Raw genomic sequence first — 15,089 nt, 5'->3', positions numbered from 1 at the left:
TATAAATTCTTCTTTTGCTTCCCTAAAGAGAATTTCTCGTTCGCCTTGGCAATTAGTACATTAAGGACCGGCCTCCCCATTTTATGCTCAAAAAAGCTTCCTACTATTCAATCTGGGTTCGAGTTTATGCATCTTGATATCATCATCAAGGGATTCCAATTTGTTGAGCTTGCCATTGATTAGTCTTATTCGTCACAAATGTATTCAAACATCTCAAGTCCCCATTAACCTTTATCAGAAAGCTAAATCCGATGCCACATCATAGAACAATTACTTTCATTTTTTATAACTATTGTGTTATACGATATTAATAACTATGATATTACTCAAGGGTGAGCAAAGCAAGTAACAATGTTTAACTCTTTATAAGATGTTTGCCAATCACGATCCTTTCGTATGACAGATTTCAATCTCATCACCATGAAGATTTCAACATTAGTCCGAGTTCTAAATAATCTAAGATATATGTGACAAAGAAAGAAAAAAAATTTCTGAGACATGCAAATTTAGACTATTTAAGAGGCTTTCTGTGAGTCTAGACTCTAGATGTCATTGCACAACTGTATAAATACAAGAAAGCTGCCTGAAGCTGATGCCCAGCAAAGTCCATACGGAAGTGAGCAATTCTTCCATCTTGCCCCCTGCCTTATTTATGCTATACACCTATATAAACAGTTAATTCCAGAGGAGAAACAGATAAAAAAGGCAATGACATCTCATGAAGGAAAGACAATTAGCTACATCACCTTCTTACATAGTCTAATGATAAAGCAAGGCTATAACCTGTACAAGCTTAGTACAATTTTTTTTTTTCTATGTGCATTCAAAAACCCTTTTCCATCCCAAATGCAAATGTAAACCAATGTTTTTACCACGTACCGAAGCTGCAACCAACATGTTCCTGAGAAATAACTCTAAGACGTTTTTGCATTTCAGACAAGGAGGGATATGGTGGGAAACACAACCGATAAAAGCAGGTATGAGATGAAGGAAGACGCTCATGGGGCTCCGAGGACTTGTAAATATAAAGCCGAGAGGCTAAACCACGGAAACCTTCAACTGGAAGATACTTTACAGAGGTCCAGAAGAAAAGAAGCACCTTTCTCTGCTCCGCTGACATTTCCCGAACAATCTGCAACATTTTTGAACATGAGAGAGTACATTATTGAGGGAAGAAAAGTAAAAACCTATAGGTTCATAGAACTAAGTGACAAGACAACCATAGCTATTGCACATGTCCCACTTCATCCCCACGCTTTTATCTATTGCCATACTATTAATTATGGTTGATGTCAAAGCCTGAAAAATCAGATAATAGTAAAGTACTAAAGAAATCATCTAACAACAGTTTCATCACTGCTTTAACCTCATTTAATATTATCAGGATCATTTTTCACAGCTGAAAATTATGCACCAAAACTACTTCTTGGGCACTATTAGTCAGGATTAATAAACAATCCTGTAAGTCCATACCTCCCAGAACCAGGTTATTTGAGGATCATTTTCTCTGTAGCCATTATACTCAGTATGTGCCTTCCAGTCTTCAATGGAAATGGGACTTTCGCTTCCATATAGCATCCAATCAAGGTCCTCGAGCTCTAAACTTTGGAAAAAGAACTTCTGGAGCCTTGAGTTAGAAAGAATATGGCTGAAACCTTGGGCAAAATGGTATACCTGTTCAGAAATAGATGTTACAAAGCGATCCCGAATAAGAAGATTAACATATTCCTGCCTATTCCTGCTATTTACAACAATGCTTTTCCCACCAGGGCAGAGCTCCATAATTCTCCTGGATCCTAACTCCTCAATTTCTCTAACAAATGTCAGTCCTAAAGCATCTGAATCAATAAACTCAGCATCCATCTCCAGAATCTTCTTGCAGCTGCTATACAAGCATGGATCTGCCTCTCTTATATCTTCCAAAGATATATGCATTCCAGCCAATTGTAAGAAAAACACACGATCAAAGACAACACCAACTTGCACTTTATGCATCAATGCCAAAGCAATCACACGTCCGGCGAAACTGAAATACTCAAGATGCAAAGGATCCACCCTAGATGCTGCATATAGAAAAACACATAAGCAACATATACCCTGGATCACAGTAAAGGAGGAAATCATCATAAGGTATTATATGGTCTTCGCAGACTATGCTTTTAAAATATAAAATAATAATAAGAATTCAACTTTTTAATGGGAAACAAGCAGCAAACAGAACTGGGTTTCAGTCACAATGCCCAAAAAATTAAATCAATATCTTGATGCCATCAGTATTATCAAGATTGGAAATAAGTCATAGGCCTCATTTAACAAAAGAGCAAGTATAGAAAGAAACATGCGCCAAAAGAAAAAAGAGTTTAGTGCAAAATTCAGGCATGCTTTGAACTCCTCAACACTTAATCGGATTATCAGAGTATCTCTTTACATCATTTAAGAAAGACTACAAAGCACAGTACGCACCTACAAGAGGCAATTCGAGGAATTTGGATAACATCACATATCTAATGTATAAATAGTTCTCACGACTAGATTTTAATGTCTCTATCAAAGCATCAATAATTTCACTTGTTTTTACATTCTGCAAAGCAAATTTTTGGATGCACTATTTCCGTGTTTCAAGGCATATCATTTCACATGGGTTACTACTTGTGCTTTCAATCATACTAGAGCCAGCTCATAATATAACCAGTACTAGCTGCAAAAGGCAGTCCTCCAACTTTAGAACTAACACAAGCTCTGCTTCAAGAATCTTACCTTCCACTACCTCAAACCGTGTTTATAAAAGAAACAAGGGAACACTCACATACCGAAAAGTGACAAATATAGTGAGCAGGAAAAAGTCTTAGTAAAAATTTTTCTCACTTATCAAGCCCTCTAAACTTCATTCTGTTCATATTCTATATCAAACATCTAAAATGCCCAAACTCTAAACAAATCTAATAACTACATCAGAAACATATTAATTATTGCTTGTAATATTATTTCACAATGAGCTTTGAGAAATCCTATCTCTCTTGCACAACAAGGACTAAGAAATATATCATCTCGAAGCAGGATGGCAATTAGAGGTTTGGAAGTTCAGAGGAAACTTACCTGGATTAGGAAAAAATCTTCTACGGTCATTTGAGCAAGGCACAAAAAGAGCATTCTCTGGATTGAATATAGCTTGGCATACCAAGAAAAACCACTCCCTCAGTACACCAGGGCCAGTAGCTTCTTCATTTTTAAATTCCATAAATAGACCAGCATGTAGTGATTCAGGCTCGGCACGAGCAATGTATTCAAATGATTCTGCCAACAACTGAGACCTGTCAATGAGCATCTCATGCAATTCCTCATAATCTTCTTTTACCTCTGGAAACATCATCATTGCCAAATGCCTCCTAGATTCAAAATCAGTGACATCCTTATGCTCAAGTAACCATCGATTATCATCAGCTCGCCTTGCAAAGCTAATAATTAAAGAACACAATGATGACTTCCTATTCCTCAAAACCATCCAAAACTGCTCTTCAGCACCCTCGTAAAGTTTTGAGATGCCATTGAGTTCCTTCAAAATGGCAAGATACTGAGACGACCCGGAATGAACAACTCCACCATCCCTGCTTCCTCTCGCAGCAAAGTTTTCCTCCATTCTAATAAGGCATTTTTCCATTTTGGCCAACAAATCATTAAATATAGCATGAAGAAACTCAATCTCCTCCCCATAGGGAGGAAGGTTGTAATCCTTCTTTTTCCAGTCAACGGATATCGGAATACGAAACCCCACTTGCTCCAAAATAGCAGACCGCAAAGGGTTTAAGAATGCTGTGAAATCCCTGACATCACTTGATGATGGTCCCCCACTAGTGGTAGAATCTACACTAGAATCCAAATCCTTAGATAACTTATCAGCCAACTCACTAACAAAGGGGAAAATCTCTTGCATGACAATCGACCCTTTAACCTCTTGCAGCACTAAACCCCTGGAACTGCCAACAGTTTCCAACAACAACCCGAGTGTACTCCGGCATGACGCATACAAACTATCGTCGTTAACAACCTTCCTAAGTAACTTGCAAAACTCTAATACTATTGGTGCACAATAAGAATGCAACTGTTTTGATAATGCAGTCCGACACGAATTTAAGAAATGTCTTATTGAAGTATCAGCACACTGCTTATTACCATTAATCGGAGACATATAAAGCATTACCAAAGCAGCAGGAGCCGAAGATGCCATAAATATGTGCAAGTGAGCAGGAGCGGAGTCGTTGTTGTCCTTTGGAGTAATTGTGAAGAACTTGATCAAGCAATCTTTAATGCGTTTGGTTGAGGAAGGGACAGATTCGCCTCGGCAAAGGCGGCAAACGACCGAGATCATGTCATCCATGACCTGCCAGGTCTGTGGGTGTTCCGTCGATCGCATACGGCCAACGAGTTGTAGTCCGGCGTCATTTTGGATGGCGCAATCGGCTAGGGATTGCTCCCACTGAAGCTGTTTCCCGCGATAAATTAGGCGCTGCTCGATCACTGGAATTCCGGTCATCAGCTGAATCCTTTCGTGGAGGGATTTCACGGTGTCCTCCGAATTAGCATGGACCACGATGGTGTTGCCCTCCGAGATCATCCGGATGAAGAATTGGAGACGCGAGGAGGAACACGCGGCGGACGATGAGGGAGCATCGGATGAGGAAGGGCGGGAATCGAGGAAGGAGGCAGGCGAGGAGGAAGAGGAACCTTTCGACGAGGGCTGAACGGCAGTGATCGGATGGCTTCCTTGATGGTGGAGATGGTGGTGGTGGTCGTCTTTTCGCATTCTGACGGGGACTAAGGGAGCCTCATCTTCGTCGGCTTCGTCGAAAGCAAGGGCATAATCGTCAAACTTACGCTTGGAAGACAGACGGTGATCGCAGCCGTTGCTGAATTGATCAACGGCGGGGGATTGGAAGAGAGACATTGGACGGTGGGGGCCCCCAGCCTGCTACGGTGGGGGAGAGCGCATGGAGAGATGGTTGAGAAAGCCGCCACCAGCACACAAAACAAACCAAAAGGAAAACCCTCGAAACCAAAAGGAGAAAGGAAAAACCCTGGCAAAGGTTAGATATAGTCTGAAAGGAGATGATTATAAGGAAACATATTGAATGCAAAATGATCGAAAATGTCGTCTCTCTCCCTATAAACGTACAGCCGTCATTACCTAAGAAGCAAAGACTGAAATCTTACGCTATTTCTTTTTTAATTTTTTTTATTTCCCCTTTTTTATTCCTTTTCTCTCTCAAATTTACCAAATTGGGTTGCTGGGTTATTGTTTCCTGCGGACCGTCGCACCCAGTTTGATTTCCCATCGCTTGTTGACGGCTATGATGTTAATTTAACTCTCCTCTCTTTGAATGCATGGATTGGATGATTTTTAAGTTTGCTCACTTGATTTGTGTGATTTTAGTAAATTAAATTCAAAATTTATAAATATACATAAAAATAAACGAATTATTTATTTAAAAATTATATTTCATGGTAGGTGACTTTATTAGTGAATTAATCTTATGAACATTTATGAAGGCATACATTAATTTAATGTTTTTATATCGAAAAAATATAATTATTAAAAGATATAATTTTATAAAAAAAACCATTATGATAAAAATTAATCACAAGAAATTATGGTGATAGTCATCTTTACATGGCAAAAAAAATAGAAATTATGTATGTTTTTTTCTTTTTTGTTACAATAGAAAAAGTAATATACATTTTAATATTAAAAATATTAATTAAAGAATTTGAAAAGATTGAAGGGACCATGGCCAATACGTTTCACCTTGCTGCCTAATCTTTCTGTCTCCGTAATTAGATGCAATGGTAGTTCATGCATCAAATGTTTGAATCATACCTTTTTTCTCTTTAATTTAATTAATCACAAGGTTTAGGGTCTGATAAAGTCAAAATAACCTATTTGAATGGATCAATGATGGAAAATTATAATAGGAAAAAAAAAAGAAAAATATTGAATTAATTAAAATTTACGATTCTCGAAATTAAAATAGATTTGAAAGAATATTTAAATAAAACGTAAGATTCGAGTTAAATTAATTAAATAAATAATTAAATCCATCGTCTTTTAATTGTCCGAAGATTTATCAAACTCAACGATTTTTTCATTCGGATATACTTTCTTCCGTTTCTTTTTAATTTTTATCTAGATTTAAGATAACAAAAATAATGATTTTAATGTAAATTATTTTAAAATTTAAGAAGTTTTTTTTATAATATAGATGTTGAATACTTGTTAATATAAAACTAATTTATAATATAAAAAATAAATAAAAGGATTGAGTATTTAAAAGCAGAACAGAATATATTTGGTTATTTTGTTGTATAATTTTTGACTCTATCGAGGGAAGATAAGATATAGATGAATCTTTCATGTACAGTAAAAATACATGTACTTTGGAAATTAACAGGAAAAGCTTTTCCTGCTTTGGTTTTTTATTAGGTTTTCTGACCGAAGCATTATCGGTTATCAGCGATCACACGCCACTGGAAAACATAATTGAGGAAATTGGACAAAGGGAAAAGACGATGCACACGCCTGAGCGTTTGCTTTTAAGAAAGTTGATCATTTATTTACTTGTAAAGAAATTTGTCGGTTCGTCCAAGGATGCTAGGGAATTTGGCAGTGGAAGTGGAATTCATTTCCCATGAATTTGATTTCGGGATTTGTTAATTACCCCACAAGAATCCTTCTCGAATGAATCAGAGTGGCAATTTGCAGGCGGAGAGAAAGGACCATTGGCTTAGCGGCTTCGGGGTTGCTTCCTTTTCCCTGCTCTGCCGCAGTCTCCCAGTGTCAAAAAAGAGTCATAAATCTCATGTGAATTGTGTGTTAGGATACGAGTAGGTATCTAAGTGTCATATCATCTTCAATCAAGAAAGAACTTTTTCACAAAATAAAATCATAAAATGTGATGGATCATAACAGATGATACACTAAGGTCAAGCAACATATCTACAGCTGCTCTTTCAATTTCCTGGTTAGGCAGGAAATTTATATGTAGCTTGGCATTCTTTCTCTTTCCTGGCTGGACAGCAAATTTATGTATAGATTTACATTCTTTCTCTTTCCTGGTTGGACAGCAAATTTGTATACAGCTTTACAGGCTTTGAATTTGTGCAATTTCTGGTTTCCTTGCACTTTCCCTCAAGAATCGAAACCCGGATCAGCTGAGGCTAGCTGTAGGCTTGTGGCTAGTTTTGTCCTACGCCATTGCCATTTCCTTAGTTTACGTTGCACAAAAGGACATGCAAGTGTCTTGTAAGGAGGAAACAATAAGAAGGGAAAGAAGGGTTTTTCATTTTTTTGAAAATTAAAGGGGAAAAGGGGTACTTAAGCGAGGGATTTGTCTTACGAGCTTCGCTGGCTCCGTTGCTCGTTTCCAGTGAAGGATTAGCTACGTAGAAAACATTCCTGATATCAAACCTCGTAAAGAGGCAAGCTAAAGGATGAGGATCTTCTAGGTAAGTTCACCACTATATTTTGCCTATTAGTTGGTGTAGGTTTGGACATGGGCTGAAGAGGGAGATGGTGATGAGAGGATACGTACGAGTCAAGGTGGAAGTGTCGGTCGTGTCTCGTGCACGAGGTGGCCTCTCCAGCGCAGTAAAGAAGCGTTGCATATTTCTAAGAAATGCATGATGAAAATCTGCATATCAGAGAGCAGACTGGAATGTCAATTGTCAGTAACGTATAAGGGGCTTGCAAAAGAAAACATGATGTAGAATTAATGCGTTTGCCGGGAGTCGAACCCGGGTCTATTGCTTGGAAGGCAATTATCCTAACCGTTGGACTACAAACGCTGGACGAGGCTAGAGTGGCACAAAAAATTTCATGGGTACAAATGAAGAACATTCTTCCATGATGATATCTGCTGTAGCTTCTTTCATTGGGTGCACCTGACCCTTGAGTTAGCAGGTGGTGGCACAGTGGCAGCATTCTTGTGAGAGTGAGCTCCTGTCGGAACAAGACAAAGGTGAATGATGTTTTTCACCATTGCAGCCAGATAAATAATACTACCATCACACACCCTTTGCTGCAACAAAACCTGATGATATCAGTTTTTCCATTTTTTTTATCTGCCCAAATTTGTCTCTCATGTAACATGGAAGTTGAATTCCCTCTTGGGAGGAGGTCCTGATTTCTGTATTTCTTCTTTATTAATAAAAGGGAAAGGGGGAAGTGATTTGAGTTTGGAAGTGATCAAATAGGGACAGTCAACAACCAGCACAAGCATGCTTACACTGCTACAAACTCTCGCGTGCTCGCATTGCACCTCAATATAAACTCCAGATTCCCGTACAAAGACTGTTCTAACTTCTAATCTTTACATAATACAGATAACTGCAAAATTTAACAGACAAGCAAATACATTAACAAGGTTTACAATTTCTCAAACACCCATTCTTGTGCAGAAAACAACACTACTTCGCCAAAAAGAGCCACCAACACAGATCAAAAGCCAGACAAAGCATTTTGATTGGAACTTGGTCTGTCTCTCTTCCAATAGCATTTTGCCGCTTGCTCTTGTCCACACAGCAGCTGACTTCTACAAAGGAGTCTGAGACTCTGAGTCAAAGACATGACAAATGCACGGAATTAATCACAGTTTTTGAATCGCCTTCTAAGATGGTTTCAAAAATGACAGGCTTTTAGCTGGCAACAATGCAATGCAAGGCATTGGTGTCTACCACTCCAGAAGATCTGTGGGACATTCTCATTGATGTTTTGAAACTAGTTAGATTTGATGAGGTTCAAAGAGAAATGCTTAAGCCGTATCACATTATTCATCTACTAAAACCATCAAAATTAGGCAACAAACTGAATTTTTCTATGCAACAACGAGAAGGCTCACAAATAGCATTAAACTATGGAACTTATAAAAGCAGGTTCAGCACAGATACAAAATTATAAGCAAATCAAATTTATTTAATCCACCAGGATGAGGAGGCTATCCACATTCCATACCAAAGCACATCTTCTCTCATATTGGATATCGTTGCCATGCACAAAAGAAGAGCACTTCATTGTTCTAAATGGCCTACATAGACCTCTATGTAGCAATAAATTCGATGAATAAATTACTCAATCCCTCCTCTTTTCACTATTTCAGCTGGGATAGTTAATCCTGCATCAATGGCTACACATAATTTACCTTAGCTACTTTAATCAAAATTAAAAAAATCCTCTTAATTAAAGCAACAAGCAAAAAGACAATGTGCAACAGTCAAGAATTTATTTCAATCGAGTGTCGAAATCACCGTACCTTTTCCACTCCTGCTTACATTCTTCTCTTTTTCACTTGACTATAACACTAATTTGAACCCCTCTGACAAGAAATCATCCCTGAACGAATCCAGAACATATTCATTAGACTAAGTTGCATAGAGGAACCATAACAGTGATTAGTGATTAATACACTACTACTTGAATAATGGGCTACCATTTGTCCATAGCCAGTTTTACAGGCCAATTCCAATGGTAAAGTGACTTACCCTCCCACCTTTCATAGGATCTCACCCTTTGAGGTTCAAACCAACAGGACTCATGCTTTTCACAAAAGCGCACTTCCTTACATAAGACACTTAGATTGGCATTTTCAATTTAACTAAATACCTTACCCTTGTTGTATGACTTTGTGCCCCTAATTATACCAAAGTAACTACCGCTAAAATGATCAAATGGTATGTAAACAAAATAGATACTGCAAAAGAAGCAAAATTTCTTATGTTCTAAGGGAGGGGAGAGGTTTGCTTACATCTTCTGGATATCCCCATTATCCTCTCGATTAAGTTGCCTTTTGTTGACATAGAGTGAAACAAGGCTTTGCAAGCAAATCTCTGTTTCATAGGAACGGGGCGTATCGCGGAACCAGACATCATTAGCTTTCTTCTCCTTCAAATCATACCAGAAATGATTTATACTATTGTGTTCCAACAAAACTTGATCACCACTCCTTGAGTAAGCCAGAGGCTTCACATACCTCAAAGAACCAATCACCTCTTCTCTTGCAACAGAAAATAGTCTAGTCCAAGACTTCTTTAACCCATACTCCTTCATCACCCAAAGATCAACTCGAACATCACCATAATTAGCTATTGCACATAAACATCCTTCCAAAACTCCCACATCTAATTCAAATCTCTTATCTTTGTACTCGGGTTGTGGAACTTCCCTGCACTTTTCAGCCCCTAAATCCAACGCAACAATTACATTCTCCTCGGAAAGTTGAACTTTTTGAGTCAGAACCCAGTGTAAAGCTCCACTTGCAAAAACCCCATTGACTCCAGGGAACGAAAATACATAAGGGATATCTGGAATTCTTCTCCACGCAAGTCTCTTCAAGCTGCAAATTTTAGCTTCTGATTCCAGAGCCTTACCATCAACCCCGCCAAGCTGCATAATTTTAACCACTTTGTAATCATCAGAAACAGAGTCGTAACCGAATCCGTACATGTAAGCATTGCAAGAACTCAGAGAAGGTAAAACTTGGTGTTTTCTAGTGTACGGGTTCCAAATAGCTATGTCTTCCACTATGTTACGGATACAGAGCAAGCCGTTGCAAGAACCCAAGATCTTGACTCCATGGTTGTAACTCATCAAAGGGTGCTCGAGCTTGGCGAAAGGGCCGAGACAGGCAAGATCAGCGGCGTAAAGTTCGGAGCTTTTGAGGATGAGGGTGTGGTTAGTGCGTGACTCGAGGGAGTGGCGGAGGTGCAGCTTGATGAAATCAGGATCGCCAATCAAAGATCGCCACACCTTCGAAACGCATCTGAGACGGAGCACATACTTAACAGGTAAACGGCTGAGTATGTCGGCGATTAAGTCGAGTGGGAGATTCGCCATTATGTTCTGGTTTTCTAGCTCTGGTCTGACTTGGCGTAGGATAGAAAATAAATGAACAGCTAACATTCTACTCGTTTTACTTGCCCCGATTCACACGATGAGAGCATCACAAGGTCAATGGTCTATAACCAATGACAATTTTTTTTTCTCTTTTTTGTCTTTGTTTTTTCCTTAAACCGAAAAATCTGGATAACCAATGTCAAAATTCGAATTAATAGATAATTGGATTAATTCTATTGATTATCGATTTAGTTAAAAGACATAAACTGTAACTTAATATTCAAAATAAAATATAGTAAGACAAGTAATGGCTTTCATTGTTAGAGAAGCTTATGTTTATATCTTTTATTTGTTCTCCCTCTCAATTTCTTCTGACAAGTAACAACCATTCCTTCATTTATTTCAAGCTACTAGCATGTGATTACAATTTCATCTAACTGCCACAAGCTTCAATTACTTTGTTTAGGATAGAAGAGAATAATGGAGGAGTACATAGACATAGTACCCTTCTACCTTTTCCTTTGTTTAATAATAACCAATGTGTTTCTTTTTTAGCCAGATATTTTTATCTTTTCTTAATTTCCATGCATCTTTTTCTTTCTTTTTCCTTCCACTACTTTTGTCATTCCTCAGAATAAAGCAAGTCTTTGAGGTAAAAGTGTTCAGCTTCTAACTTTTAACTCAATTTACTAAAGAAAAATGAGCTGTTAACGGAGTTGGGGAGGGAGGAGAGGCTTGGGCTTGAGCCTAGGGGGTGTTCCTGAAGCAGAGAACAAAGTTGAGAGGCATTTCAGTTTGTCAGGGTTATTTGTTCCTTAGTCCATGCCTTATCATTTAGGAAACCTAATCTTCTATTTCAAAAAAAAGAAAAGAAAGAAAAGGAAACCCAATCTTCGGCAAATATAGTAGGAAAGCCATATTTGGCAGAAGGTTTTGGAATTTGATGTTTATCCATTTGGTTTACAAGGAAACACTTCGCTGGAATATCTTCAGCAAATATAAGTTTTATTCTGCTGGGATTCTGGCGATCAATGTCTGGAGAGCAATTTCAATTTGCTTACTGTGAGAAAATGGTGGAAGGTGGTGTTGTGAAAGCCGATCAGACAGAGTTCAGCGAGTGCTGGAAGACGGTATGGAAGACTCCTTACATCATGCGGCTTGCTCTTTCGGCCGGAATTGGAGGGCTCCTCTTTGGTTATGATACAGGTAAGATGACAGAGATGAACTCCACGAGGTAAATGATCTCAGACATTCTCGGAGACATCTCTTGAATCTTGATTATTACTAACATATATCATTGTGGGAGTGCAGGAGTTATTTCTGGTGCACTGCTTTATATCCGGGAGGATTTCCAAGAAGTTGACAGGAAAACATGGCTACAGGTTAGATCCTTTTTGTTAACCTTCTTTTATGGTTTCCTGGTTACTTCATATGTTTTTCTCGTGTTGATTTTGGCAGGAAGTCATTGTGAGTATGGTTGTAGCAGGTGCCATTTTTGGTGCCGCATTTGGAGGATGGATGAACGACAGGTTCGGGAGGAAACTATCAATCCTGGTTGCTGATGCTCTATTCTTCGTAGGTGCCATAGTCATGGCTCTATCCCCAGCTCCATGGATGATTATCCTTGGAAGAATCTTTGTTGGTTTAGGAGTCGGAATGGCTTCAATGACTGCGCCTCTTTATATTTCAGAAGCTTCCCCTGCTAGAATTCGAGGTGCACTTGTTAGCACAAACGGCCTGTTAATCACAGGGGGGCAATTTCTCTCTTACCTTATCAATTTGGCCTTCACCAAGGTAAGTGCCAATAAACACTGAAATTGAAAAATTATCCCACGATTTTAATTTACAGTAAAATTGTGCTCCAGGCTCCTGGAACCTGGCGTTGGATGCTTGGAGTAGCAGGAGCCCCGGCGGTGGTTCAATTTGTCTTGATGTTGTCACTTCCTGAGTCTCCTAGATGGCTTTACAGACGGGTTAGAATCTTGTCTTGATTCATGTAATCGTTAAAAGAAAAAGGATAATGTTTTGTCTCTGCTGCAATTCATTAAGTATATGAATTTGACAAATTTTCTTGTAAGATGAATAATGATATGAATATCTCTGGCTCGATGTCCAGGATAAAGTAGAAGAGGCCAGGTCCATCCTAGAGAAGATATATCCTGCTAATAAAGTTGAAGATGAATTAAAGGCCTTGAAACTCTCTGTTGATGCAGAAAAGGCTGATGAGCAGGCCATTGGGGACAATTTTATAGCAAAGTTGAAAGGGGCTTTAGGCAATGCTGTTGTCCGAAGGGGACTCTATGCTGGGGTGACTGTTCAGGTGGCACAGCAATTTTCGGGCATCAACACTGTCATGTACTACAGCCCAACAATAGTCCAGTTCGCTGGATTTGCTTCAAACAAGACAGCAATGGCGCTTTCTCTGGTCACTTCTGGTCTCAATGCTGTCGGCTCTATCGTCAGTATGGCTTTCGTGGACAGATATGGTAGGAGGAGACTCATGATTGTCTCCATGTTTGGTATCATCTCTTGCCTCGTGGTGTTATCCGTCGTGTTCTTTCAAGCTGCCAGCCATGCTCCCAAAATCAACCAATTTGATTCCACCCACTTTGCTACTAATGCTACGTGTCCAAGTTACCTTTCAGCTCCCAATCCATCATCATGGAACTGCATGTCTTGCTTGAAAGCTGATTGTGGCTTTTGTGCCAATGGGGCAAGTGAGGTAAGTATTCTACCTTTTGATAGCACTCGGCCTCATCAAGAACTGTAAATGTAACAACCACCACCTCCGACTAGCTGAATCTTGGTAGAACCAGTATTATGACAACTTCAGATTCTGATATTGTTTATTTTTCTCTTTGTTCAGCGTTCTCCGGGAGCATGCTTGGCAATGACCACAGATCTAGAGAATTCATGCCAGAGACAACATCGTACTTGGTTCAAGGATGGTTGCCCGAGCAAATTTGGGTTCTTGGCTGTCGTTTTCCTAGGATTGTATATCATCTCCTACTCACCTGGAATGGGAACAGTCCCATGGATTGTGAATTCTGAGATTTACCCACTTAAGTACAGAGGTTTTGGTGGGGGTGTGGCTGCAGTTTTTAACTGGGTCTGCAATCTCATTGTTAGCTTAACATTCTTAACCCTGACAAAAGCTCTTGGCTCCTCTGGCACATTCCTCCTTTTTGCTGGGTATTGTGTCATTGGACTGATTTTCATCTACTGGTTTGTGCCTGAAACCAAAGGTCTGCAATTTGAGGAGGTTGAGAAGATGCTGGAGTCTGGTTATAAGCCGAAAGCATTCAGGAGGAAGTCCAAGAGCGACAACCAATCTCCCTAAGAGCATGCGTTCTTCTGTTGGCAAGATGATTCAGTCTGTGTTCTTCTTCAATAAAATGCAAAAAATCCGGAGTTTATTTTATTTGCCATTGTTGGTTTCGTGGGTGAACATCATAGAGGAAAATGAAATGAAAATCCATTCCTCACAAAATAGAGAAACCTTCAAGTTTAATGGTGCTTACTATCAAAAAATTTTCCCAAACTAAAACCATATGTAAGGCCACCACCCAAGATTAATCTGGGTGGTGGCTCCTTATTCGAACGAATGTTTTGGAGGTCCCATCTTTATGTTAAGGGTTGAAAATGTGAATCCGGGACAAGAACCATAAGCAAATACGTCATGCCAAGGAGTTTTAGCTTATTCTTAGAACATAATTGGGGAAGAATCTGGAATTGATTAGCTTACAGTATCCTACTCCGCAAACAAAAGTCGAATCAGAGTTGGGGTAAGAAGAATAATGTACAAACAGTCCTACGACAGGAGACAAGGACAGAAGCGGAGCTAGATGCCAGATGGAAATACATGTTACACAAACTGGGTCCTTCGGTCAGAATCCGAGGTTCATCTCAAGAGTAAGCTGCTTGTACTTCAAACAAAAGTATCTTTTCTAAAATGTTAATTCCTGGGTGAAATGTTCAGAGTGGGTACACTGCGGCAGATGCAGGAATCAGAACAGATCAAAATTGTGGTTGAAAGGTCTTAATGTCCCCCGCTACAAAAAAGCTGAGCATAAAGACTCACAACTATAATTGTAACATTCTCATGGACCTATGAATGCCAAAAAAAAAAAAAAACTTGCCAGTCACATTCACACGAAATAACAGCAAGTTCACATTAATAAAAGATTATATAAAAGCTGTCAAATCTGTC

General features: G+C 39.0%; 3 protein-coding genes and 1 non-coding gene across 6 annotated transcripts; 1 reads left to right on the top strand and 3 right to left on the bottom strand.

Annotated features, from left to right (window-relative positions):
- Nucleotides 1–488: 488 nt before the first annotated feature.
- On the bottom strand, nt 489–5,184 carry UPL5 (ubiquitin protein ligase 5). The gene is made up of 3 exons (XM_021438707.2): nt 3,097–5,184; nt 1,474–2,063; nt 489–1,132 (listed from the first exon to the last, which is right to left on the bottom strand). The coding sequence occupies exons 1-3, from the start codon at nt 4,940–4,942 to the stop codon at nt 869–871; spliced, it is 2,700 nt and encodes an 899-aa protein (XP_021294382.1). The 5' UTR covers nt 4,943–5,184; the 3' UTR covers nt 489–868.
- Nucleotides 5,185–7,764: 2,580 nt separating this feature from the next.
- On the bottom strand, nt 7,765–7,836 carry TRNAG-UCC (transfer RNA glycine (anticodon UCC)). Its single transcript has one exon. It is a non-coding gene; the product is annotated as a tRNA-Gly (tRNA).
- A 436-nt stretch (nt 7,837–8,272) lies between these two features.
- LOC110424053 (F-box protein CPR1-like) lies at nt 8,273–11,068 on the bottom strand. 2 transcript variants are annotated; one of them, XM_021438537.1, is made up of 3 exons: nt 9,792–11,068; nt 9,300–9,379; nt 8,273–8,737 (listed from the first exon to the last, which is right to left on the bottom strand). In XM_021438537.1, exons 1-2 carry the CDS (start codon nt 10,943–10,945, stop codon nt 9,340–9,342), a joined length of 1,194 nt encoding a protein of 397 aa, XP_021294212.1. In that variant the 5' UTR covers nt 10,946–11,068; the 3' UTR covers nt 8,273–8,737; nt 9,300–9,339. The 2 variants fall into 2 exon arrangements, with proteins under 2 accessions (XP_021294212.1, XP_021294210.1); XM_021438535.1 differs by having other exon boundaries at nt 8,273–8,602.
- A 147-nt stretch (nt 11,069–11,215) lies between these two features.
- LOC110424052 (inositol transporter 4-like) lies at nt 11,216–15,083 on the top strand. 2 transcript variants are annotated; one of them, XM_021438533.1, is made up of 6 exons: nt 11,216–12,085; nt 12,191–12,261; nt 12,338–12,673; nt 12,745–12,852; nt 12,996–13,601; nt 13,746–15,083. In XM_021438533.1, the coding sequence occupies exons 1-6, from the start codon at nt 11,911–11,913 to the stop codon at nt 14,217–14,219; spliced, it is 1,770 nt and encodes a 589-aa protein (XP_021294208.1). In that variant the 5' UTR covers nt 11,216–11,910; the 3' UTR covers nt 14,220–15,083. The 2 variants fall into 2 exon arrangements, with proteins under 2 accessions (XP_021294208.1, XP_021294209.1); XM_021438534.1 differs by having other exon boundaries at nt 11,970–12,113.
- Nucleotides 15,084–15,089: the final 6 nt, after the last annotated feature.

This window comes from Theobroma umbraticum, unplaced genomic scaffold, assembly GCF_002168275.2.
Source record: "Theobroma umbraticum cultivar Fairchild unplaced genomic scaffold, ASM216827v3 scaffold_204.0, whole genome shotgun sequence".
NCBI classification, from domain to species: domain Eukaryota; kingdom Viridiplantae; phylum Streptophyta; class Magnoliopsida; order Malvales; family Malvaceae; genus Theobroma; species Theobroma umbraticum.
The sequence above is the reverse complement of the archived record's forward strand: the minus strand, read 5'-3'. Positions and strand labels throughout refer to the sequence as shown.

Excerpts from the sequence above, each read along its gene's own strand:
- UPL5 (XM_021438707.2), bottom strand. The coding sequence starts at position 4,942 with ATGTCTCTCTTCCAATCCCCCGCCGTTGATCAATTCAGCAACGGCTGC. Across the intron at positions 2,064-3,096 it reads AAGATTTTTTCCTAATCCAG|CATCTAGGGTGGATCCTTTG; the intron begins GTAAGTTTCCTC and ends TTCTATATGCAG. Across the intron at positions 1,133-1,473 it reads AAATAACCTGGTTCTGGGAG|ATTGTTCGGGAAATGTCAGC; the intron begins GTATGGACTTAC and ends AAAATGTTGCAG.
- LOC110424053 (XM_021438537.1), bottom strand. The coding sequence starts at position 10,945 with ATGTTAGCTGTTCATTTATTTTCTATCCTACGCCAAGTCAGACCAGAG. Across the intron at positions 9,380-9,791 it reads AATGGGGATATCCAGAAGAT|GGATGATTTCTTGTCAGAGG; the intron begins GTAAGCAAACCT and ends GGATTCGTTCAG.
- LOC110424052 (XM_021438533.1), top strand. The coding sequence starts at position 11,911 with ATGTCTGGAGAGCAATTTCAATTTGCTTACTGTGAGAAAATGGTGGAA. Across the intron at positions 12,674-12,744 it reads TCAATTTGGCCTTCACCAAG|GCTCCTGGAACCTGGCGTTG; the intron begins GTAAGTGCCAAT and ends ATTGTGCTCCAG. Across the intron at positions 13,602-13,745 it reads GTGCCAATGGGGCAAGTGAG|CGTTCTCCGGGAGCATGCTT; the intron begins GTAAGTATTCTA and ends CTCTTTGTTCAG.